At 42.4% G+C, this 24,102-nt stretch overlaps 2 protein-coding genes across 4 annotated transcripts; one reads left to right on the top strand and one right to left on the bottom strand.

Annotated features, from left to right (window-relative positions):
• Positions 1 to 696: 696 nt before the first annotated feature.
• LOC6498486 (polypeptide N-acetylgalactosaminyltransferase 2) lies at positions 697 to 23,131 on the top strand. Of its 3 annotated transcripts, none has more exons than XM_014906660.3 (8): positions 697 to 1,064; positions 5,879 to 6,096; positions 19,702 to 19,965; positions 20,082 to 20,293; positions 20,356 to 20,522; positions 20,581 to 21,268; positions 21,438 to 21,610; positions 21,745 to 23,131. In XM_014906660.3, exons 2-8 carry the CDS (start codon positions 6,010 to 6,012, stop codon positions 22,044 to 22,046), a joined length of 1,893 nt encoding a protein of 630 aa, XP_014762146.1. In that variant the 5' UTR covers positions 697 to 1,064; positions 5,879 to 6,009; the 3' UTR covers positions 22,047 to 23,131. The 3 variants fall into 3 exon arrangements, with proteins under 3 accessions (XP_014762146.1, XP_014762147.1, XP_001962927.1); XM_014906661.3 differs by lacking the exon at positions 697 to 1,064 and adding an exon at positions 4,787 to 4,995; XM_001962891.4 differs by lacking the exon at positions 697 to 1,064 and adding an exon at positions 5,008 to 5,226.
• LOC6497012 lies at positions 16,310 to 17,048 on the bottom strand. Its single transcript, XM_001962893.4, has one exon. It carries the CDS (start codon positions 16,936 to 16,938, stop codon positions 16,429 to 16,431), a length of 510 nt encoding a protein of 169 aa, XP_001962929.1. The 5' UTR covers positions 16,939 to 17,048; the 3' UTR covers positions 16,310 to 16,428.
• Positions 23,132 to 24,102: the final 971 nt, after the last annotated feature.

Below are 24,102 nucleotides of genomic sequence, written 5' to 3'. Positions count from 1 at the left end.
ATGTCAGTTCACTTCTATCGCCGAACGCAGACATCCCCGCCCAGCTGTCCATGTCCTTAGACGGGCTTTCGAATTTTTTTTTTTGGATGAGAATAGAACGTGACATATGCAAAAGGGTTAAGCGATTAATTTCAATTCGCAATATGGATATGTTTGGGAAGCGAGGATATTTGTGTGTGGTTATTTCTGTGTGTTCTGTTCGGCTGTTTGTGTTTTTATGCAAATAAGCGAACGCTAATAAGAATTTATGCTTTCAGTCTTATTGGCAGTCGTCCCATGTTTTTAAATGGATAAGGTCCTGTGGGTTTTTCTTTGTGTTTTGAAAAATTAAGGACAATTTTGACAGATTTATGATTGGTTTTCAAGGGAAAATTAATAGTATGGTCTATGATATTGATGATTTTTAAGATTCATCTACTATATATTATTTTTAGATTTTTAATTCATGATTTTTTTCAAACTAACTAATATTAATTGTATTTTTTTTAACTTAAAGATATTGTTAGTAATACCTTTTAAAATTAAATATTTTGGCGTACCACTTGGAACGGTATTTGCTTTGTAAAATACCAAAACAAAGTCAGGACATGCGCATGGGGGTTGGCTCTCTCGGTGGGGGAAGAGAGTCCGCCAGAAAGCACACCCTTACGCCAAGCGAGAGACTAGAAGAGAGGAACAAGGAAGCTAAAAGGGTAACAAAATACGGAAATGCGCGACAAAAAGAAGAAGCAACGTTACTTGACATGCCTCTCAGGGCGTAAAAAAAAAGACTGAAAAAGTTCAGTCTGTCGAACAAATCGGGGAACGAGAGTCGACGAAATGTTACAAATAAAATAAATTTATGCATTAACTCGATGTTAACAAACTTAATATAGTCGAACGTATATTTTTGTACTCAAACATTTAACAAACACCCTAAAACACCAAAAGTGCATTTAAACAAACCCCCAAATTGTGTGAAACAGTGGCCAAGAGGAAAGAAAAGCAATAATCCGACACCAAGCCTGGTTCATAAATTAATAGAGCAAAGAAAATATAAAAAGTGTTCAGCCGCGAATTAAAACGTAAGCCAAGAAAAAATCAATGTTAAGGCATTTGCATTTGTTGTGGTTTGTTTTGGGCCTGCATTTGTGCAGCTTGTTGGCTAAAAATCGAAGGCGGCCCAAACAAGTCGAGAGAAGCGCGTGCCAAAGGCAAATAAAAAAGTCAACAGCAAGAAAAACAGCAAAAACAAGGGGTACTTTAATAATGCAGCCGAAGCAGCTGATGGGGCTGTTGTTGTGAATCCTTAGAAGAAAAGGACTCAGATGAAGAGCGGGAACGGAAGTGGGTGCGGAAGAGAGCCACAATTTTTGGGAGTGTGTGTGGTGTATGAGCCGTGTTTTGAGAGAGAGCCCGCGAGAGAGACGACCAAGGCCGGCTTCCGTAGCACAACAAGGGAGAAGAATGTGTGAGACCGTTAACTGCACCCCCAAAGAAAAATATTGTAAGGAAATTATTGTTCTAGTTCCCAGTTAAAGGAATGATTAAAAATAAAATATATTTATTTGTGTGCAAGTTATCAAATTATAAAAAAAAAATCGCTAAAAAATTAACGATTTTGAAATCTTCATAAGTTATTCCTATAAACCATTTTAAAAGCCTTCCAAAGGATTTTATTTATTTCATATTTTCTTTCCGTTTTAAGCGAGATTTGTATTAAATTATTAATTTAAGGAATAACATCATCTATTTCTCAGGCTTCTAAATAAATAACTATAAAATGATTAATAATTCCATCAACATCTGTTTACATGTAGTGAGACCTTCAAAATATTAAAATTATCATAAAATAGCATTTACTAATTCTATAAGAACCCTTTATGGCGCAATCTCCCTCATTGTTTACAAGGCAACTCAATCCGCCAACACTAATCCTGTAAAACTTAGGGAAGGTACTTTTCCGTTACCAAGCCTCGTATCAAGGAAACCTTTTATCTTGGCCACCATATCCTGCCAGAGACTTGTTCAAAATGCAATAAATTTCCCCTTTCTCAGAAGCATACTCGAGCTGCTTGAAGCCAGTTATCAGCTCCTTTCATAACGTCTGTCATCAGGACGCTCAGGACACCATCAAGCGTACTGTGGCAAGGACCCCACCTGTTTTGTGGCAAGCACGCTCTATAAATTGCAAGAAATTTAGATGATTTTCAGGAAACACTTCCTGCCGCTCTTGCCATAAATGAAGTGACTAATGAAATTATGCACTAATTTGTGGCAGCTCCTCTCCTTGCAATCGTTGCAACATTTCCGCAGGATAGTAGATACGGCCTGGAGGACAGGTAGAGGCGCCTTGGCAGCAGGAACAGGAAACTTTTACGCCGCCATTTGACAAAATACACTCACACTATGATTTCCGCTATGCCATTGGCAGCTGCATGCAACAGGAAAAAAGTGCACAGAAAACATAAAAGGGTGCTGGGTTTTACTTTTAAATTATTTTTCAGTATTTAAACTGATATTAGTTAGACATAAACTAGTTTTGAAATATAAGGTTTAAAATAAAAAACCCTATCTTCCCTATTTCATTCGAGTGTATAGTTTATACATATTCAAAAATATAAATATAAGGAAACGAGGTGGCAGTTCAATTTGCAATGCAGGCATTGCAGGAGATCCTGCAGCATTTGGCGCCGAGGTGAGCTCTCAAGCACACACTCGCACGAGGAGTTGTGTGGCAAATGGAGCGCAATCAAGCGGATGCGGCCATCCTCGAAACGGAGAAACTCAAGTTAAAAGGGGCAGATGCTGCAGCTTCAAGGGGCTAAGTCATCTCAAGAAAGCTGCAACTCATGCAACATTTGGCCAACTTTTAATTATCGTACTTCAGGCAAGAGCCATTTTAAGACGAGACTGTGGGCCGAGCATATCTGTCAACATTGGAACTAGTTCTTAGTCTGGCTTAAATTTTTAATTAAGTACTAAAGCATAACCAAGGGCAGACCTTTGGACCTGTACTAGTCTTTACTTTAGACATTCAAGTATATATAAATTTAAGAAATGAAAGATAAAACAACCCATAGAACCAGTTCTCAAATAATCATCCAACAAAGCTGCCGTCTGCAGCTTCCCAACTTTTAACTTAATTTCCTGAGTAGTAGAATGGCAATCATGCATGTCGGCAAACACAACTAGAATTGTACGAATGTGAGTACGGAATGCACCTAACAGTGTGTGAACACGCTACGCTATAGAATCTATACAGTAGATACATATGTACATATATTCCAACAATTTATTCCGACTGAATCTGTCAGTTTGTGCTCTTGGCTTTTCTTAACTTTTTCCCCGCTGCTAAATGCTCTAATTACGCCTAATGGAATACCCAGACCGACACACACTCGTACATACACATGTGGGGGAGTTGCACTTCCTTTGTATTTGTATCTGTGTAATTATTCGAGAATTCTTCAGATGGCTGTCTCGTTTCCTTCCACTTCCAGTGCTTATGTGAATATTCATGACTTTGTTGCCTGTCCTAGAGTTTTTAGCCAATTTAAATGGGGGGCAAGTGGACGGAACTGGACCGGGCCAGGAGACTGGAACTGGTGGAATGGTGGATGAGCAACCCACTTGCTCATCCTTTATCCTTTTTAGGATTGCCCCACATACGCTATTTATAAATAAGTCGTTTATTTTTTTACACCAACTGCAGCGGTTCAGAAAGCGGAAAAAAGAACAAAATTAAATATGGATGTGGATGTGGAGAATTCCCGACAGCTGACCATTGTTACCACCAAAAAGTTGCAGATTTTTTTCCTTGTTGCATATCTGCATAATTGAATTTGGTTCTAACAACTTAAATGAATATTTTATTAGGCCCTATTAGAAACCGAAGCGGCGGAACTGAATTAAAAGTGGAAAACAGTTTTCCCAAAAAGTAATTGTAATGGCGTGGCTGGGAAAATTAATTTTCCCCAAAATGAAATAAATCACGAAACAACTAAGCCCTCGGCCATAAATAACCGAATCATATGTTTCTGCAGAAATAATTAAAATTAAACAAAACTCTAGTTGAAACTATTCAGATTAAAATCAACATAGAAATAATGAAACAACACTATCTGGTTTGAAAGTTTTAAAATTAAAACAATTGGCCTTTTGCATACTCATTAACGAGGTTCCACCTGCAGCAGCATCTTTACCCTTCCAAAAATAAAATCTAAAACATCTTGGCAAACTTTAGTTGGCCAACTATGAAAAGAACAACAACTCGGCTTTTAAGCCAAACAAAATCTCGTAGTTTAATCAAGCCAGCTTCATTGGGGCTGTGGACATCGAACATGTTGGCAGTGAGCACCATCGAACGCAACTCTTATACGCTCACACCCAGTCGAACTGGCGACCAGTGATGCCAACAGCTTTTAAGAGCTGATAACCCGGGGAAGATAGTTCGTTAAACATTTCTTTCTGTTTTAAAATAAGTAGATACATTTAAATGTTAAGTGATATAGACTCATATCATTTACTTTTTGTCAGTTCTACAGACATTAAAGTCTTAGAATTCCCCCTAAATTTTATTGAAAACGAACAAGCACTTTGAGGAATGGTTAAAGCCGAGTCCAAAATCCAAACTTTTATTCTGTATTTTTATAATATTTTAATATTAATAATTTTTAAGTTAGTCTGCCCTCTAAATAGCCTGCATTACTTCCTCCTAAAGCAAGTAATAACGCCCACCTATCCTCAAACATCACCCACACCAATAGAAAACAAGCCAAAGCGGCATCACTACTCGAAGCACAAAATATAACCGACTGCTGCTCTTTTTGGCCATTTGTCTCTGAAACGCCGACTGCTTCGTCTCGGTTCTCGCTTCTCGAGGTGGCCCAAAGAAGTGGCAACCGATTTTTGGTGGCAAAACGCGGCTGCCACGGGCGGCGCCTGAATTCAACTCAAATAAAAATCCAAATTCGTGCTAGCACGTTAGCAACAGTCGTTATAATCGACAAAACGGTAAATGCAATAATGAGCACAAGTGAATGGCGAACGGCGCTGCGATGAAACAATACTGGCCAAGATAATGGCATGGCCAAGTAAACGGTGCAGAAGACATCGCGATTATTGCCGGCCAATTGTGCCAACTGCGGCTTACTACTGTGATTTACACACCAAAACACAAGAAATAGCAGCGAAAAACATACCCATCCCCATCAAATTGCTATCTTATCGCGAGCAGGGTCTTCGGTGCGTATGCGTAATGTTCGCGGGGGTCTGAGCCAGCTTCGACCAGAGTGCTATTTAAGTTCGGCCAGCCAGCCAGTGAGCCAGCAGCAGCTGCGGTTACTTTCGCTTTTCCCACCGTCTGCCCCGAAAATAAACCGAAATTAAAAGTTACCAATGCGGATTGGTGAGCGTTTAATTAGCATCCATTAAATGCGAGTGATGTAACTTCTGGAACGCTCCGATAAAAGCTTCAAACTCAAAAAAATAGACAAACTTGGCTCGAAGGCTGTTTTTTGTGACTGAAATTCTTATCAGTCTCTGCGGGTTTTGCCCTCCGTTTGATAAAGTCTCTTGGATTAGATAAATTCTTAGGAGTATGCAGTGGCCTTTTCAGTGGCCTTTTCGTTTTCCCAAGAAGCCAGTTGATTGATGTTTTCAAATTCGATTTAATTTAATCACGCTATCGGCCAGCCACAATAAATACTCTTAATAGGCTTAAACAAACACAATACAAGAGTGGAAACCCCAGTGGTCAGGAACAGAATTTCAGGCTTATTTTTAGTCAATTGGTTTAATATTAATCACAACTAAATAGATACAGTGACGGTTTAAATAGTGAACCAATTAAAATCTCAATGTTTTTCTCTGTTTCTTATATTTTTACTGGAAATAGCTTAACAGTGAAATTCGCATAACTCATTTGCCAAAACAACCACACCAAAAAGTAAATAAATAAAGCCGAAGTGAACGTGATACGTCCTCAACCCACATAGAAGATAAATACACAACTAGAAGCTGTCCACCATGCGTCGAAATATCAAGCTGATCGTCTTCGTGAGCATCATCTGGATGTTCGTGATGGTCTACTACTTCCAGTCCAGCACGGAGAAGGTGAGTTATTGAACTGATTTTCTTAAAGTTGAAGGCAATAACTCAGAGCTGGGATGCTTACTTTCGATTTCCTTCTGGGAGACTTTTTGCCAGGTGTTGTTTCAGCACTTTTTGCTCCACTCATCCAACTCTTTCTGGTACAACCCGATCGAATTTTGGTCCACCCTTCTACACTCCTTCCTCTTCCGCTTGAATCATCATAATTTTAATTTTTTTAACGAATACTCCGGAGAGGTCTGTTGCGTATGACGCCCTGCATAGCAATTATTTGATTGCCACCGAATATATGGGTACTTAGCCCGCCGCCACCAAGTATACCAATGATATGCCATTGTTTTCTCTTTTCCCCTTTCCCAGCACACCCTCCCCCCTTTCACTTTGCACATAATTAGCCACACGTACGGCCAGGTGGCATCATCTACTGCCGGCAACCGTATTTTTGTTGCTTATTTTACAAGTTTTAATTAAGTTTTTTCGGCCTGTCAGCTGCCATTCATATCTCCGGGCCATATAGTTGGCATATTTATTTGTTGGATTCCGGAAACGGGACTCAGGTTAATGGGCCTCAGTAACCTATGGAGATAGAGGGATCTAGGTGTTTTCCCCTGAAATGTAATTTAACTTTCCATCAAATTTTCTTATTCAATGTATGCCCTTTAGTTCCTCGAATTATGTGCGTACTGGAACGGTATTATGTGGTTCTAGAATCTAGATTGTATTTGTCTCCGATACACGTGCCCCTAAATTGAATTTGCTTTCTTGTGTTTACGTATTTATCCAACCAACAAGACCAACACGAATTTCGTAGAAGAGTACATTTAAACTTTACAAGGCAGTCCCCATCCGACCCCCATGCACCAAAATGTCAATTTATTTCAGCAAATATCAAAAATTTATTATTTTTATTTTGCTGGCGTGTGGATAAAAGTGGCTTTCAATAAAAAAAAATTGAGTAAAATGGGAAAAGGGGTAAAGATTTTATAAAAACATGGGGTAGCTGCACAAAAAATTCCTTAAATCCATTGAATTCTGGTAGCGAACTGGTCCTGGTTCTGGTTTTTTTTTAATAAAAAATAGCCATCAGAAACTATTGGGCGGATAAAAAATTAAAGCAATAATTAAAATTGTTTATGGAGAGTTTACTATCCCTTGGAATGATGTAAATTAAAATGCTTTTGATAAAGCAGTAGAGACGAGTCAAATGAAAAGCATATTCATTACTGCGTGGGATGTGCCAACATACACAGAGACGTAATGAGTGTGAAAAGCCCCTGCAATAATGCTCTTTTAATTATACTTTTGATCCTTTGCAATGAATTTTAAATCGAGGAAATAGTAATTATGAGCCAGAGTGTTTAAAACTGAAAACGTAAATCAGCACAAATGAAGCCGATTACGAGTGAGCACAAATTTTCAGGCTCCGGGCTCCAGACTCCAGGCTCCAGGCTCCCGGCTCCATCATCATCATTCTCTGTGGCATGCCACTAGAGCCGCTGCCACTAGCCACTTGTTAATCCCCTTACCATTCACCACAGTCATCTCCAAAATAATTTTTCATGTAAACTTGATTTATTTGGTTTTTTTGCTTCCCCAACGAATGCAATTCCGGAAATAAAACCACACTCCACTCACTGGACTTTTGGTGTTGTCATTATTCCGCTTTTCATGGGCCACTGGACACTGTTTAATTATTTATTTATTTCTGGAAGAGTTATATTTAGGCCAAAGATTGCAGATTTCAAGCCAAGATAGCTAGAGTTTGTTTAAAAATGGTTTGACATTTTCAAGTGGCCACAATACTACAATAATTAAATAGATTAGCTTTGTTTGGCTCTTGGGAATTTTCAGAGCTATCAGCAATCACTTGGGAGCTTAACTCGCTTCTGATAATCTGGCGAAGTAACATGTTGTTTGCCAGTAATCGTATAGCTCAGCCGGTCTACCAATTCCCAGTTTATTTTTGGATTGCAGCACTCGAAGACCCACCCGTTCGATGGCTTACATCTTTCCTCATCGCGCTGCCATTCAATGACAGTTCATTCATAAAAGCATATCCGAGTTTTTCTGCCATCTCACGATCAAATCGAATCAGTTTCGAAAGGAAAATAAATCACAAAACTCGCACGCAAGTCAATCACACATTTAATTTAGTTTAATTGTTGGCAGCAGGGAGTCGGTTACCTAACAAATTGATTAGTTTTCGTCTTTTTTTTTTTTGTTGGTCTTGGCCGCTTTTTTGCGTTAATTACTTTGGCCAACCACTTTGTGTCCCGCAGCTTCCTAATACAGAGTCTAAAATGAAACTTTCTCCTGCCATGTCAAAACTTTCCACTCGCATCTAATGGATTAGATCGAGCCGAGTTCAGGCCCGAGAACTTTAAACAAATTAAATAAACTATTTTCGTAATTAATAAGCCATTATGTTGGAGCCGGGCTGACCGGCCTTTAAGTTCTGCTTTAATTTCGATATGAATTATAAATTTGGCTCGAAAAGAATTTGCATTGCAGGCAGCAACATTTTCATTTCCATCTGCTGCGAGCTCAAAGATGTTTCTGCATCGCAAATGCAAATGAAGCCATCAGAAATGCAAATTCGGACAGAAACTTTACCCAGAAGTTCCTCTTCGATTCTCGATTCTCTCACATGCCACATGCCACTCCCACGCTGCTGCTCCTGCCCCGAGTCAGAGTGCTATGAAATCTATTATAACGAGTTCCACTTAACTTTTACGGCCCTGCCGAAAAAAAAGATGAGCAATAATGGGGCTCCGAATGTGCTATAAATATTTCAAGTTCAAACTAAAATACTTTCCAAGACCTTAACGCCTCATGAATTCGATTTATGGCTCTGTGTATCGCAGAGCTCTGCATTCTCATACAAAAACACCCGATTATTTACATTCAAAAAACAAATCTGCACGACCAGAGCAAAAGGCAAACATGACATTTGCGTGATGGAGCAAGTTACGCTCTGGTTGACAATCCAAATCCAATCGCTCTGGAGCCCCCAAACAAAAACACATATCACTTGAAAAGAATGCCAGAGATCCAGCAAAAAATCTAGTAATTTGCTCTTGAAAACGCTCCAAATTATCGTCGGGCAATGGAAATTAATTTTAATTAAGTTCAATAGACGGCGATGATCGAACTGGTTTCTATAGAAAAGTCAATATAGACTCGATGACGAGAGCAGACTTCGTTAGGGAAGTTTTATGGGGGTATTCTGGGAATATTTATCCAAGAAACTTGAATTTGATTCCAATTTTTAATTGCAATCCACTTAAAAACAGGGCTTGGACTGGTGTCGGAAATATTATTAAACTAAACACCCCGTCCGAGTGCCATGTTCTCCAACCACAAACACTAAATTAGCATTTTATCAGAAAACTTGGCCTTTCGAGAGCCCGCTGCCAATGACAACTGGTAGGCCCGGCCTACAAACTTTGCTTGATTCTTTGGCATTTGATGAGCGCTTTGATTTACTTTGAATAATTAACGATTCTTATCTGCAGACAGGCTTTGCTTTCGATTCTGTTCAACTAATTCGCGCCCAAGGGGACTGGGGACTGGGTACTGGGGACAAACGACTGGGCCTAGAGGTCACAGTCGGCTTAAATGACAAAAACTTCTCGTCCAACCGGCTGGGGATATCAATTTTTGAATGGGCCCAACCGGTTATCTGCTGCTCTCCCCCGCTTGCCATGTTTTCTGTTCGAAATGACCATCTGTTTTTTGTTTTTTCTGACTTGCTGTGGAGGGGGAGAGCAGTGTTTTCAAACGAAATTGCTGATGTGCCCTTTTGGCTTTATGCTGGCGCTTGGATACCGGAGAGATAGTGCTTGGATTGATTATATTTTGGACTTTCATAGTTACCTCATAACTCCCTCTATCAGAAAATTGTACTATAAAGTCAACCAATTCTCCATTTCCTGAGCAGGTTGTTCTTAGAACTCTACAATTTATCACTTATTAGTACTCAAAGTATAAAAGAATGGTCTACTGTTCTTCCTGCTTTCGAGGAGCTGCCGATGGCGATGCCTTCTCCTTTACAGCCACGGCTGCCGCTGCTGCCTTGTCTTTGGCGGCCACTGCTGCGGCCGACACTGCTATTGCCGTGGACGAGGCCTTCTCCTTGACAACCGTCGCTGCTGCCACAGTCTTCTCCTTTGTGGCTCCGGCCGCCGACGAGGCAGCCGTCGATGTTGCTATTGCCGCCGCTGACACCCGCTCCTTGACGAATTCCGCACCCGCCACGATCTTCTCCTTGGTAGCTATGGCAGCGGATGAGGCCTTGTCCCGCAAGGCGATCGCCGATGCCGTCGCCTTGTTCTTTACCGCAGTGGCGGCGGCGGATGCCTTCTCCTTGGCCGCTCCAGCTGCTGCCACGGTGGAGTCCTTAGCCGCAACAACTGCTGATGAACCCTTTTCCTTGGCGGCGCTCGCTGCCGCGGCTGTCTTGTCTTTGGCGGCACTGGCGGCTGCGGCGGTCTTGTCCTTGGCCGCCGTGGCTGCGGCCGCCGCTGTATCTTTTGCCGCAGCAGCCGTGGAGGAAACCGCAGCAGCCGCATTGGCCGCCATCTGCCTGGCCGAGGAGGCTGCATCATCTGCCTTTTTCTGGTTATCTGCCATTACGCAACGCAGCCGTAACCCAACGCATCCGGGCAAGGTCGTCTGGCTCACCTCAATAGCTATCCCCTCTTCGGATTCGCGGACTCGCCTGTCCGTGACTACACTCCGAAGAAATTTTGAAGCTGGGCCGAAAGGTTGGAGTTCATTGGGAGAGTAAGAGCTAAGGCTTACACTTCCTGAAAGGCTTCTATGATTTCTTATTTGTTACTAGAGTAGATTTTTTCATTTCCGAAAAGATAACCTTTTCTTTCTCAGTGTACAAACCGGTCACGCTACCACCGCTATCGACAATACTTTTTTGGTAGTTGCCTTTGGGCCACTTTCGATTTTGTTTGCTGATTTTTTATTGTTATTTTACAACTGGTTTGGACTGCTTCCTACTGGGGCCAGTAGCAGAAGCCCCAAATGGCATAACGAAGATAAATGCGGCTGGGGAAGACGCTGCATTGTCCCGAAAAGACAAAGAAGAACTTTGAACTATAAACTGAGCCATTTAACTAAGATAGTAAAGGGGTAGAGGAACTAAACAGCAGAATCTTAAGGCCCTTGAACTATAAAATAAGATCGCTCATTAATCAATTTCAAAGAAATTTAAGCTGTAACCTTTACCGACTAGTAACCCACTTCGTATGAGCCAACACCACTTAACCAGGCTCATCTCGAAAATAATGCCACAAAGAAATAAACATAAAAGTCTACAAGACGGACCAGAGGCCCTGCCACTTTGTTTGCCCAACTCTCCTCAACTTGACGTGTTTTGCGTCATAAAGTTCAAGTTCATTATGCCAACGGAAGGAGAGAAGGAAGACCTGCAAGTACAAAAAATACATAACAATATAACAACCAGTTAACAACTCACATGATGGGGGCGATGGCGTCCGATGGCGCCCACCAGCCAGGAAAACATGGCAAAAAAAGCAACAACACCTCGGCCAAGTGCTAGTCGCCGGCGGTTGCACAAACAAACAAACAAACACGGCCAAACAAAAACAAAAGTGAGGCCCATCGAAGATTGTTGGGCTCCGTTTTTTTTTTTCTGAGGCATTAAATAATTATGGTTTAATGATGGGCAGCTGCCGGAGTTGGGCAACAGCCCGACAAAGCGGCGTGAGAACTGGAGGGGGAAACTGGATGGGATGCTGGTTGACCCATTTAATTGTTACACTTTTTGTGCGACCATCATTTTTTGCATTTAAACCATCACTTTTTTAGCTATTCATAGAATTTAATTGAAAAGTAGTTATTTTCGGACTATGATTTCGTGGGCTAAGCTGTTTTTAAAACAAATCCATCCGTTGAGCTCTCAAGCCCCCAGACAGAGCTCTTTCGTGACTCATGACCAGCTCGCATTTAAATGTCAATTTAAAGATGATCATTTAAATACGAATTTGAAGCCCAGGCAAGTGAAAGTACGGCTCTCGACCACAAATGCAATAATGCCGAGCCGAGCGGCAGAAAATTGAACAATTCGAGAAAGTCCAACGGGGAAACAATTCAAATGCATGAAATACTGTCGCCAATTGTCGGCCGCCGTGCCGTTCGTATTCCGATCGCTTTTATTTTTTTATCTCCTCACAGCCAACTGAATACCAACCGCCTTTTTGGGGGCTCTTGCTCCATTCCCAGTCTTAATGTCGTTGTATTTTCCGATTTTCGGGCAGTGACATTCACCTCCGCTTTTTCCTTTTTTGGCCGAAAGCAGTAGTTGATTTCTCATTGTTCGAGGCTCGTGTGGTTGAAAGGGCAGCCATTCAGCCTTGATGGCTTTTTGGCCATCACATCATCTTATGCCAAGAAACCACAAAACGGCTTGGACTATTCCAAAAACAAACGCTTTAATTTGTTCCGCAAATAATTCTCTTTCGGGCAAACACTGCACTGCGTCGGGCTATAAATTTTAATCCGATTGAATGCATTGATTAGCTATTTATTGAAATGTGGTTGGGCATCAACCGCATGCACTTTGCCAATAGACTAATTAAAACTCGGATGAACTCCTGTTTCGGCCAAACCGCACTGCATAATAATGGGGAGGTCGCATGTAGCGCTTTTGGGGTCAATTAGTTTTGTTTTAACTCACTGGGAGTTCACAGATCTCCTAATAGAAGCGAAAATTTTCCTTCTATTTCCACAATAATACACAATTCCGACTGCCTCCGACAATTTGTCCCCCTCGGGCCCTCGACAAACAGTGCATCTATCAACTGATTGTTGAACTGTCTCGAATGTATCTCTTTGCATGCGACTCGGCTGTATTTCTAACAACTGACGGACCATGAGCTAGCTCATTCTAGCTTGACTGATGACATGTGCCAGAGTGAACAGTGATCTCAAATATATTGAAACTTTAAGGTCAAACAATAATAAAAGCGCACGCCTAGGCATGCAGGTCGTCACCTCGTGGACTTCCGTCCACAGTGATAAAAGAAATTTGATAAAAAATATAGCCAAGAGCTTCACTATACTATGAATGATAAATGCGATTATTTTTTAGTCAGTCTTTTCAATCGTTTTGTGACCAGCTCCAAGACACTGTGACTGACTGTTTTTTTAATTTTCCTTCTTTGAGGGCGTCACCAGCTGCCGGACTCCCATTTGTGCTTAATCATTGAAAATTCAGGCTGTCCATGAGTCACATATTCACTGCCAGACGAAATGAAAAGCCCAGAAAGGCAATCAAGCTGGGTCGGATAGAAGACATGGATGGTGACTGGGGGGAAAACAAAAGCCAGAGAGATATACCAATAACAGAGTCCACAATTTGTTATGGTCGTCTATATGACTTCGGTTCAAGTCCGCTTTAATGGATGACCCACATTGGCGGCCACCAGTTGATTATAAAGTGCACAAATGGGGAGCCGAGGCGTGAATATTTCGAGCTAATTTCCAGCTCGACCTTAATTGATTTTCTTTTTTTTACGCAACATCATAGATGGGCGTGGCCAACCGCAATTTTATATCCAAATTCAGGGAACTAGACTTCACACAAAGTTCTCCACAATTTATGCAGAACACTTCCATATATTTTATGAAGAGATCTCTTGTCGCTTCCAAGGAACACAGTGCTCTTGTCTACTCGGGTTGTGGACTTTTGGGCTTTCTGGCAGGGGGCGGCAGTGCCAAGGGGGCGTGGCTGAACAAGTCGTCGGCACTTAGGCAAAGTCACTCAGTGCGGCAATTTGGACACAAAACAGCGAAGCACACACACACAGGCCGAAAACCTCAAACATGCAACAGCTGCTGCCACACGGCTGCAAGTTGCAATTTATTGCAGCTTCATCTGCTGTGGCACTAACTGCTGGAGGCGATGCTGGAGGGGTTTTGGCAACCAGGGAGCCCAAGGGGGCAGCTGCACAAACGTTTGTGGCCCCCAATATTAAGTGCCTCGAACGCCTGGTTAGCCAAGGGTATGGGCTATAAAAACCAACAATAATTTTCCCAGATAATTGTAAGAGAGTATCCTTTAAAGTGAAGTCCTAACTGGGATGGATGTGGATTACCAGCACATGAGAGGTCTCTTTAATGGCTTTTTACATCATTTCCAAAAATACAAAATAGTAGGAGTAATCTTCTAGATGGAAAGAGGAGCTATACTTTAGAGAAGCTTTAGAAAGGTTATAGTCGAAGGCTTAAGACCCAGAGGCTACTAGAAACTAATAAACTGAGCGACTGGCAGTTATACTTTGATTTATTTATTAGAAGCTATAGCCTCTTTAATTGGCTGCCATAAAACCCAACTAAGACCCATCTGAAGATATAGCGGAAAAATCATTACAAGCCTTTTAAATGGCAGATTTGTTTTGTGACCTTAGCGGAAATAGAAAGGAAGATCAAGCCCCAAACAAAAACCAATAACATTTTATATATTTAATTGAGTTTCGCAAGACAAAAAGAAACTCGTTTGCGGCAGTAACCGCTGCTGTCACTCGGCTGCCACTGTGCCCCGCTGCCAACCGCTTGGTTGGCTATAAACAAAACAAAAAAAAAACAATAAAAAAGAGTAGACAACGAAGATGCCACACAAATTTTGCTACCAAACAATTTGCAATTGTTGGTGGCAGTGGTGGTGATGCTGCCGCAATTTGGTTGGGGCATCGCACACCATTTCCATGCCACCGTGCCACAAGTGAGTTGCATAACGCGCTGCAGTTACCGCCGCCGCTGCCACACAATCATCTATCAAGGGAGGTCATTGGGGGGGAGTGTGGAGTGCAGAGAGTGTGCATCACATGTGAGTTTTCCCATTAACTTGTTGGGATCAATCCATCGCCTGGTGTTGGCCAAACACACCAGATAATTATTATTTCTGTTTGCTTTGAAGCCCCAAGCCGCTTTCATGGGTCGTTGGACACTTTTCTCGTCGTTGGCTCTTCCCAAAAAATGTGTCTTCGGTTTCTTTGGCAAAACCGTTGACATTAAAATGTGGTTTAATGTTAGGCCACAAGTTTACAGATGCCTTTAAAAATGCCATTAGACCAAGATAAGATCGCATTTCTCTTGCTCTTGGTTTCGGAATTTAGTCAACAAAAGACTTGGTTTTTATAATCCATCATAAAGATTCGAGGAGACATTGCATTTTATTTTTAAAAATAGAAAACTGTCTGTTTGAAAGTGAAGAGGCTTTACTGAAAATCAAACTCTGTTAGTCCATAACTTTTACCTTTCCAAAGAAATCCCAAAGAAATATTAATATTCCCGGCCACATGCGCCTCTTACTTTCCCGACACAAAAACAAGAGTTCAAATACTGTTTTGATTATTCTGATGAAATGGGATACCCTTTTCGGTTAGGCAAACTTTTCAACAGTCCTGTTTGCCTCGCCTGTCTGGCTGCCTAAAAAACTTAATAATAAGATTTCTGGGTCCATGTCATGTGGCATAAACAATTTTTATCAAGGTTCGAGTTCAACGGTCGCCGCGACCACTTTCTGGGCGGGATGTGCAGACAAGTGGCATGTGCTTGTCAATATTTTTGGGTTCTCGATGGCGTGTATAGACTTTTAATTGAATTCTGTTGTTCTTGTGGTGGGTTCGGTTCGATGGTGTCCCACTTTGGGGTGCGGCATCCTCAACCTCTAATTTGTAATGCAGAGAAACACCATTCGATTGCAATAAATGATAAAGAGCAAAAATAATAATAATATATGGGTGAAAACTAAATTTGATACGTTCCAATTACTAAATTATGCAGTTAGTAGCTCTTTCCCGGCCCCGGGCTCTGTCGATGTGAAAATCATTCAGCTGGAAGAGTGCACACACTCTGAGGAGACTCTGAAAATGGAAACAAAAAAAAAAGAAATGGGAAAAATAAATGGAAACACGAAGCACCAAGCACTCAAGATTAAAGAAATCTGTGCTCCACTCCGGCAAGCAAACAAACAACAGAAATAAAACCAAATAATGGTTAAGGTTGAGTAAATTAGGGGGATACTCACAAAAACATTCAAATTGTGGTAGGAGCTGAAGGAGAAAAAAATGTCTCTAATTAGAAAAGGGAAATTGTTCCTAGAAAAAACATTTAAGGAAAACCTTCCCTTTTAACTCTAAGAAGCGGCTTGGGCTTTAAGGAACCATTTGGAACGTTCTGTTGAAAATATTTTTAATCAAAAAAATTTGTAAAATTTACTGTGTGCCACCAAAAAATACCAGTTTTTTTTTGCCACTTAGAGCTAAACTAAAATTCGATACACAAATTAACCAAATTCTAATCGGCGTGCTCGCCATGACCGCGCTCCTGGCTGCAACGCTTCTCGGCACTGATCACCGACAGCATTTGCTGGGTCTCCCGGGCCAGGCCCACCAGCGTGCGCAGATCCCTCTCCAGGATGTCGATCCTCTTCCGCTGGATCTCGACCACCCTCTGGTACCTCTCGTTCTCCTGGCAGTATCCCTCGGCCATTTGCCGCCAGAAGCCCACGTCCTCGGCCCGTTTGGCGCGATGATGGGTCATGACTCCGTTCAGTACCATCGCAAGGCGGGCCAGAGCTCGAAAGGACATGTGGCGTTTCTCTGATCCTGGCTCCGACAGGGCAACCATCGACGACGACTGAGACGATGGCTCGGTTGTCAGGGACTTGGCGATGATCTCATTGATGACCGAATCAGTGGAGTACTCCGAAGTCAGTTTCATTTCGGAGGTTGATTCCTCTACCGGCAGCTCCATCGACTCCTGCTGCAGATCCTGTACTTGCTGGGCGTTCAAATTGTTGGCCATTGTCAAGTGCCACACAAAGGTTTTCAATTTTGGAAATATTTTGTATTATCCTGTCTACGGCTTGATATATTGTGAGGGCTCTGGCCCAGGGGCGGCAAGAGGTGATGCTCGGAGCCTGCTTCGATTGAAAAATATAATACTTCTCTCCCACAGGGAGCTACAAATATATTCTTGCTGTTTTTGGCACTTTATTATCCTTGCCATGCTCATATTTTATACAAAACATCTCTTTCTCTGTTAATAATAAATCTTATCGGAATCTCCATATTTTGCCAGTGACCCTTAAAAAATAATCAATGTCATATAATGGCTCTGAACTCAATTTGAAACAATTCATGGGTCTCTGCTTCTCTTTTTATTTGGTTGGTAACATTGAACTCGAGCAATAAACCCAAAAATGGCCAAAACCAAGAGACGCAAAACAAACTTGCTTGCAAAAAAACATTTAAGGCAACTTGTTGCTCCCATTCGAATTGACGAAGCTGTCGCCACAAGCCATTTTGAGGATAGTTTTTGTCGAGTTAGTCGAGCTAATGGCAGATTCCAGAAACAAGAATTTGATGAGCTCACAGTAGCTCATTTGAGTGACTTGACTTTGACCTTTTGAGTGGGCTGAAGAAGTAAAAAGTTTCAAATATCCCTTGAAGTCAGACCATCCCATAATTTGTCAGCCATCACTCCCCGGAGAAATTCTAAATATAGACGGACTTTGCAATGGGAGTTGCAGTCTCAAAGGGCAAATAAATTTGCAACTGGAGAGCAAAGTTTATGCTTGATTTTCCATTTCTCTTGTGGTGCAAATAAATTCCATTCATAGGCCCGATAACTGATGCTGATTTGGGCCTAATTGGGAGCGACATTCCATTATTGACAGCCAAACAACGAGTTCGGTTCCCCTTCAAACAACGGAAACTAATTAATCTGGACACTGGCTCCTGGAGCCTTGCTCATGGCCCATTCGCGGCCAGGGCTTCGTTGTAATTTCAAACGGATTTGTGGGTGGAACTGTAGGGAATTGGTTGTTTTCGAGAAGCCCCGAGGTGTTTGTTTTCCAACTGAAATTGGCATATTCCAAAATAGCAATCTTGGAGCGTCTGACATGGAAACCATCCGAAATGAATCCGTTGTGGTTTGATCAGAGTTTCAAACTCAGGGCTATGTATGTTCTTAGAAAATCAATTTCCAATGCCTCAACCCCACTCTAAGCCAAGGAAAGAAATAAAATAAAATACTACCAGACTCATAAGAGCTGGCAGAAAAAGCCAAATTTAATTTAAATCCTATTTTCTTATAAAATCCATTTATTTTTATTTAAACTTCGAGAAAGGCTTTTAGTGACTTAGTTGAGGGGAAAAGGGATAAGACATCTGCTACCTCTCGAGTAAAAAGGGAACGAACTTACTTGGATGACCATCCGACCCAACTAAATTGACAAATGAATCATTTCACTCTGCTAAACAGTGACCCGATTCCGGGTCTCTGTGAAAGGGAACTCTGAGGCGATTATTAATTGCCCTTTTGCGTTGAATCTATTTGACAAGAGTTTTGTCAGAAGCCCTTTTATCGGGGCTTTTCTAACTCTGATTTATGTCTGTCGAGCGTATTGAAAGCGATTTCTTTTTTATTTTTTTGTACATTTTCTGGCTGACTTTAGCATTTTTGTTATACGCTGCGTATGCGTGATTTTAATTTCAAGTGGAGCGCTTATTCGCTTTCTTTGCGAGTCCCTTTTGTGGCACTTTCCCATTCCGTTTCGTTTGATTTGCGTTTTTGTTGAAAACGTGTTGCCTTTTAGCAGCAATTTGAAACACATTTTTAGCTCCAAGTTGTTATTTCTAGCTCGTTCCATTTGCACTTCTTGCAGAGTTCGTGTGCAAGATTTTGCTCAACAGCGCTTTCCATTCAACCATTCGTGCTGCTTATAAATAATTCACTTAAAAGTAGAAGCAACCACCCCCAGGATTTCTGAGGTTGCTTCGCCGGTCCTTGTTGTCCTTGTTGTGTCTGTTCAATTGAAAGACCCAGACATATTGTCACTTTTCGGTGCGGTTGCCGAAAATCAATCGGTCTGAGCTCCTCCGATTTAATAAAAATTAGCTTTAAATTCAAGAAGAGTCTCTCTGCAAACTGCTTCTGCAAAAAGTTAAACATTTATTTAGAATTATAATTGCCTTCCAAGTTTCGCAGTGAAACTCTCCAAAGGCTGCTGGCCACTCGGTGCCAAAACTTTAATTATAAACACTAGCCAACTCCTATAATCACTTTTGCGAAGCTTTAAAAATTCTCCAAGTTTGGCCCTGGGGAGGGGTGTATAAATGTTTTAGGCCTTTGTCCTAAAAGGATTTCCATGTTCTTGGCAGCAAATCTTGGTTCTGGACAGGGCAGTGGGTTTGTCGGGGCGTTTTCCTGGCAACATTTGCAATTTATAGATTATTAATCTCGAAGGAAGCACGGAAACTGCACGGAGTGGCTTCCCTTTGGTTATGTTCCGATGTATTTTATTACGCGAACAGGAAACTTTTGACCAAACTTTGCCATGCATTAAACATTTTCAACTACACACTGCGAAAAATACATTATTATTTTATGTTTTGAGTTGCAAGCTGCATGATAACTTGTATCTGGTTCTTCGAGTGCAGCCCTATTGCTCCCAGATGAGTTGAGTTATTGGCCTGGACGAGCGCCGGCGTCGCCAGTGCGGCGCAGATTAAAGAAATAAATTAAAACACTTGTCTGCCCTCGCGGGCTTCTGTGTCCTTCTAGGTGGAAAATCGAGCTCTGCGGCTACGCGAGGTGGCCACCGCCATGCAGCAGTTCCAGGAGGACTCCTCCTCCGCGGGCGCAGCCTCCACCGCCCGCCAGTGGGCGCCAGTCGGCGGAGCGGGCCCCGGAGGTGCTTCGCCTGGCAGCGGGGCCGACGATCCCGGCGGCAATGTCATCCTAATCGGGTCAGTTAAGGACTTCGAGCGCAATGCCGTCCACGGGCTCAAGTTGAATGGCATTGTGGCCCTCGAAGAAACGTCTCAGGTACGACTTCCATTAAAGGAAATAATTTTACTCTCCCACTCTATAAATACGTCAGTTTTATGAAAGCTTTCTCACATCCTTATCATTCTTTCTTTTATATCCTTATTGCACTGCAGGGTGTCAGTGGTGGTACTGGTGGTCCTGGAGGTCGACTTCCCGTCGCCCCCAGTGGGCGAGGCACTGAAATCGAATACTTTGATGAGGCCGGCTACATACGAGCAGGTGCCCTGCGAAATGGGGAGGATCCCTACATAAGAAACCGCTTCAACCAGGAGGCCAGCGACTCCCTGCCCAGTAATCGTGAGATTCCCGACACCAGGAATCCAATGTAAGTGAAAGGGAAATCCTTATTAGCTTGTTATTAACTTGGAGATGTTTATTTGACGGAAGGTGTCGGAACAAGAAATATCGCGAGGACCTGCCCGAGACGAGTGTAATCATTACTTTCCACAACGAGGCCAGGTCAACGTTGCTGCGCACCATTGTCAGTGTCCTGAATCGCAGTCCCGAGCACTTGATCCGAGAAATCGTCCTGGTGGACGACTACAGTGACCATCGTAAGTACCCCAAGCTTAATATATTATTTCTTTTCCTGAATTCTCTTCCTCCTTTCAGCCGAGGACGGCTTGGAGCTGGCGAAGATCGACAAGGTACGTGTGATCCGCAACGACAAGCGCGAGGGTCTAGTTCGGTCCCGAGTCCGGGGTGCAGATGCCGCTGTCAGCGGCGTGCTGACCTTCCTGGACAGCCACGTGGAGTGCAATGAGCGGTGGCTGGAGCCTCTGTTGGAGAGAGTTCGCGAAGATCCCACCCGCGTGGTCTGCCCCGTCATCGATGTGATCAGCATGGACAACTTCCAGTACATCGGGGCATCGGCCGACTTGCGTGGCGGCTTCGATTGGAATCTGATCTTCAAGTGGGAGTACCTGAGTCCTTCCGAGCGGGCGATGCGGCACAACGACCCTACGACCGCCATCAGGACGCCTATGATTGCCGGCGGACTGTTCGTCATCGATAAGGCGTACTTCAACAAGCTGGGCAAGTACGACATGAAAATGGATGTTTGGGGCGGCGAGAACCTGGAGATATCCTTCCGGGTGTGGCAGTGCGGCGGAAGTCTGGAAATCATTCCCTGCAGTCGCGTGGGTCACGTATTCCGCAAACGACATCCCTACACTTTCCCCGGCGGCAGTGGCAACGTCTTCGCCCGGAATACGCGACGTGCCGCAGAGGTCTGGATGGATGACTACAAGCAGCATTACTACAATGCCGTTCCTCTCGCCAAAAACATTCCCTTCGGAAAGTGAGTACACTGAGAAAAATCAATCGAATCATAAGACAAAGTGGTTTATAAAATGTATGGCTCTTGTGGTAGTCTGGGAGCTCTTCCATTTGTTTTATTTGAGTGCTTTGAATACTTCATTCAAGTTATTTATTCGCATATTTTGCCCTCTCGTTGTCTCTAAACTCAGCATTGACGACCGTCTGGCTTTGAAGGAAAAATTGCATTGCAAGCCCTTCAAGTGGTATCTGGAGAATGTCTATCCCGACCTGCAGGCCCCCGACCCACAGGAGATTGGCCAATTCAGACAGGATGGCACCGAGTGCCTAGACACAATGGGCCACTTAATCGACGGCACTGTGGGTAAGTAAAGTACCTCCTAGTTTTTGGTAAAAATGATTTAAAGCTTACAAATCTTATGTCTTTTCTCTTAAATCTCAAATCTTTTAATTAAACATTATATTTTTGTTTAACAACTTTACCCCCAACTCAAATAGGCATCTTCCCTTGCCACAACACGGGCGGCAACCAGGAGTGGGCATTCTCGAAGCGGGGCGAGATCAAGCACGACGACCTCTGCCTGACCCTGGTGCAGTTCGCCCGGGGGTCCCAGGTAGTGCTGAAGGCCTGCGACGAGTCGGAGAACCAGCGATGGATCATGCGGGAGGGCGGCCTGGTGCGCCACCACAAGATCAACGTGTGCCTGGACTCGCGGGACCAGAGCCAGCAGGGAGTGAGTGCCCAGCACTGCAACTCGGCGTTGTCCTCGCAGCGCTGGTCCTTCGGCAAGTACGCGTGAGAGGGAAGTCTAAGCTAGACTTAGAGGATCGAGTGATATATACGAGGAAGTCGAGGGATTCGATAGGCGAGCCTACTACTGAGTTTGTGCGTGCGAACTGTATGTGTATGATTGTAATGATGATTTACCAAGTTGATTTGTTGCTGAACACAAAACACTCACTCATTATTATAATATTACGACTATTATATACTATTCTTTAGTTGAAAAGGGTCACAAACTTTGTCACTTCAAATCAACTTCTCGCGAGGGGGTTAATTTTAAAAATCGCTACCTTTACAAAATCCAACATAAATGCATACAAAAAATGTACTTAGACTGATTAATTTTTTGTATATGTATAAAAATATATGAAAGCGAAATAACAGAAAGTGAAATTATAAACTTTGGCAGCTGAAAATACTGAAAAAACACTGAGCTACAGCTAATTTGCATTCCCATAGCCGACGCATTCTCATCGAGTCAATTAAGGTCTATATACGAAAATTCCAGATTAGTGTCCGTAATGTTCGAGTCCTGTTCGAACTTCGAATGCCCATGCCCAGCTCTGAGTCTTCTCAAGTTTGTACTTAAACAAAACATGAAATGTTATCATTAGTTTTAATTATACACCTAAGTGAAATCATTTAAAACCTATATGAAATATGTATGTGTATATAATGAGAAGGAAATATTATTTTAGTTGAAATGCTTGTTGAAATGCCGCGAAACGAAAAACAAACGAGACATTTCGATTAAATTTTATGAGTATTTTTTATAATATTTGCAAATCGGAAAAGTATATTGTCTCTGGCGTTTTACTCTCGATTGGTTATTGTTCGAATGCATAAATCATTTCAAAGTTTTTCAAACGAAAATTGACATGCTTTTTATCACAGACATTCAACCATTCATGATGGGGCAGATTCAGCAAAAACGAGATTTCAAATAGCCTAAAAAATTACAAATTATTAAATCCAAATATTGTATATTTGTTTTTGTGTGTACAGTGCATCTATTCAGAGAACGAATTAAATGAGTTTTTAATTTAAAACATCTGGATATGCAAGAGAAAAAATTGAAAACAATAAATAAAAACATTAAAAGAAGCGGAGGGAGTTTGCTTTTGACAGACAGAACTTGGGACCACGCTGCGTATGCTTAATGGGATTGCTCTGCTCTGGGGAAGGGCGGCAGCTGCCATCAAATCTGGCTAAGTACTTTGGGCCCACATGTAGGTTAAACGACTTAACTTTCAACTCCAGAATGCCAAAATGCCTGCCAGGGCATCACAACAAAAAGCAGCACACAAGCGACGAAAACTTGGAATGTTACGTATACGACACGTGAGCATGAAAAATGTGTGTGTGCATACTTTTAGGCGTCTTGGTGGCGCTAATTTGTGCGGTGCTTAAAAAATGACACAGCAATACTTGGGAAGGTTGGGTTTTTTAAACCAGGACATGGCTTACTTGTCATAAAATGGGTTTCTTCTATTTGCGCTTGTTTGCAGCAGAAGACTGAGAAAATGGAAGGGGGCCCAGATGAGGCAAACACGACCTGCATAAAGAATAATATAAAGTGAAGTGTCATCTCCTCCAGCGATTCCCGAGGAGATAAGCCGGGTTGTTTGGACTCGTTTGGGCAAACACCCCTGCTGAAGCATTTCAGGTGTAAGCTCTTTGAAATGGCTAATGGATTCGTTTCGCCCTGGGGGTTTTGTAAAATGAAATATTTTGATAGTCAAGTTATTTTTGAATTGTTTAAAATTTATTTTAATTTAATAAGAACTAAAAAGTATTTATTTTTTCGGCTTTACATTCCGTGGCATATTCTCTTCAATCAGCTCGTTAACCAGAACAACGCTTCTGCTTTGAGGAAATCTGGGAAATGCAGTGTGCAAGAAGGAAACAGGAGCATAACGACGTCGCAGCCGGAAGGCAAACCGATTTCCTGGCGAGAAGCCTATGAACGGAAGCCCAACTTGACTCAGGAGGACTGCTGCCGTAGATGATGCCTGCTGCCGTAAAACGGTGGCAAGCAATGCAGACGACAACGTTAACCCCCGACTCATGGA

Source organism: Drosophila ananassae, chromosome 3R, assembly GCF_017639315.1.
Source record: "Drosophila ananassae strain 14024-0371.13 chromosome 3R, ASM1763931v2, whole genome shotgun sequence".
Taxonomy (NCBI): domain Eukaryota; kingdom Metazoa; phylum Arthropoda; class Insecta; order Diptera; family Drosophilidae; genus Drosophila; species Drosophila ananassae.
The sequence above is the reverse complement of the archived record's forward strand: the minus strand, read 5'-3'. Positions and strand labels throughout refer to the sequence as shown.

Coding starts and splice junctions, on each gene's coding strand:
- LOC6498486 (XM_014906660.3), top strand. CDS start 6,010: ATGCGTCGAAATATCAAGCTGATCGTCTTCGTGAGCATCATCTGGATG. Junction 6,097..19,701: donor TCCAGTCCAGCACGGAGAAG/GTGAGTTATTGA, acceptor GTGTCCTTCTAG/GTGGAAAATCGAGCTCTGCG. Junction 19,966..20,081: donor CCCTCGAAGAAACGTCTCAG/GTACGACTTCCA, acceptor ATTGCACTGCAG/GGTGTCAGTGGTGGTACTGG.
- LOC6497012 (XM_001962893.4), bottom strand. CDS start 16,938: ATGGCCAACAATTTGAACGCCCAGCAAGTACAGGATCTGCAGCAGGAG.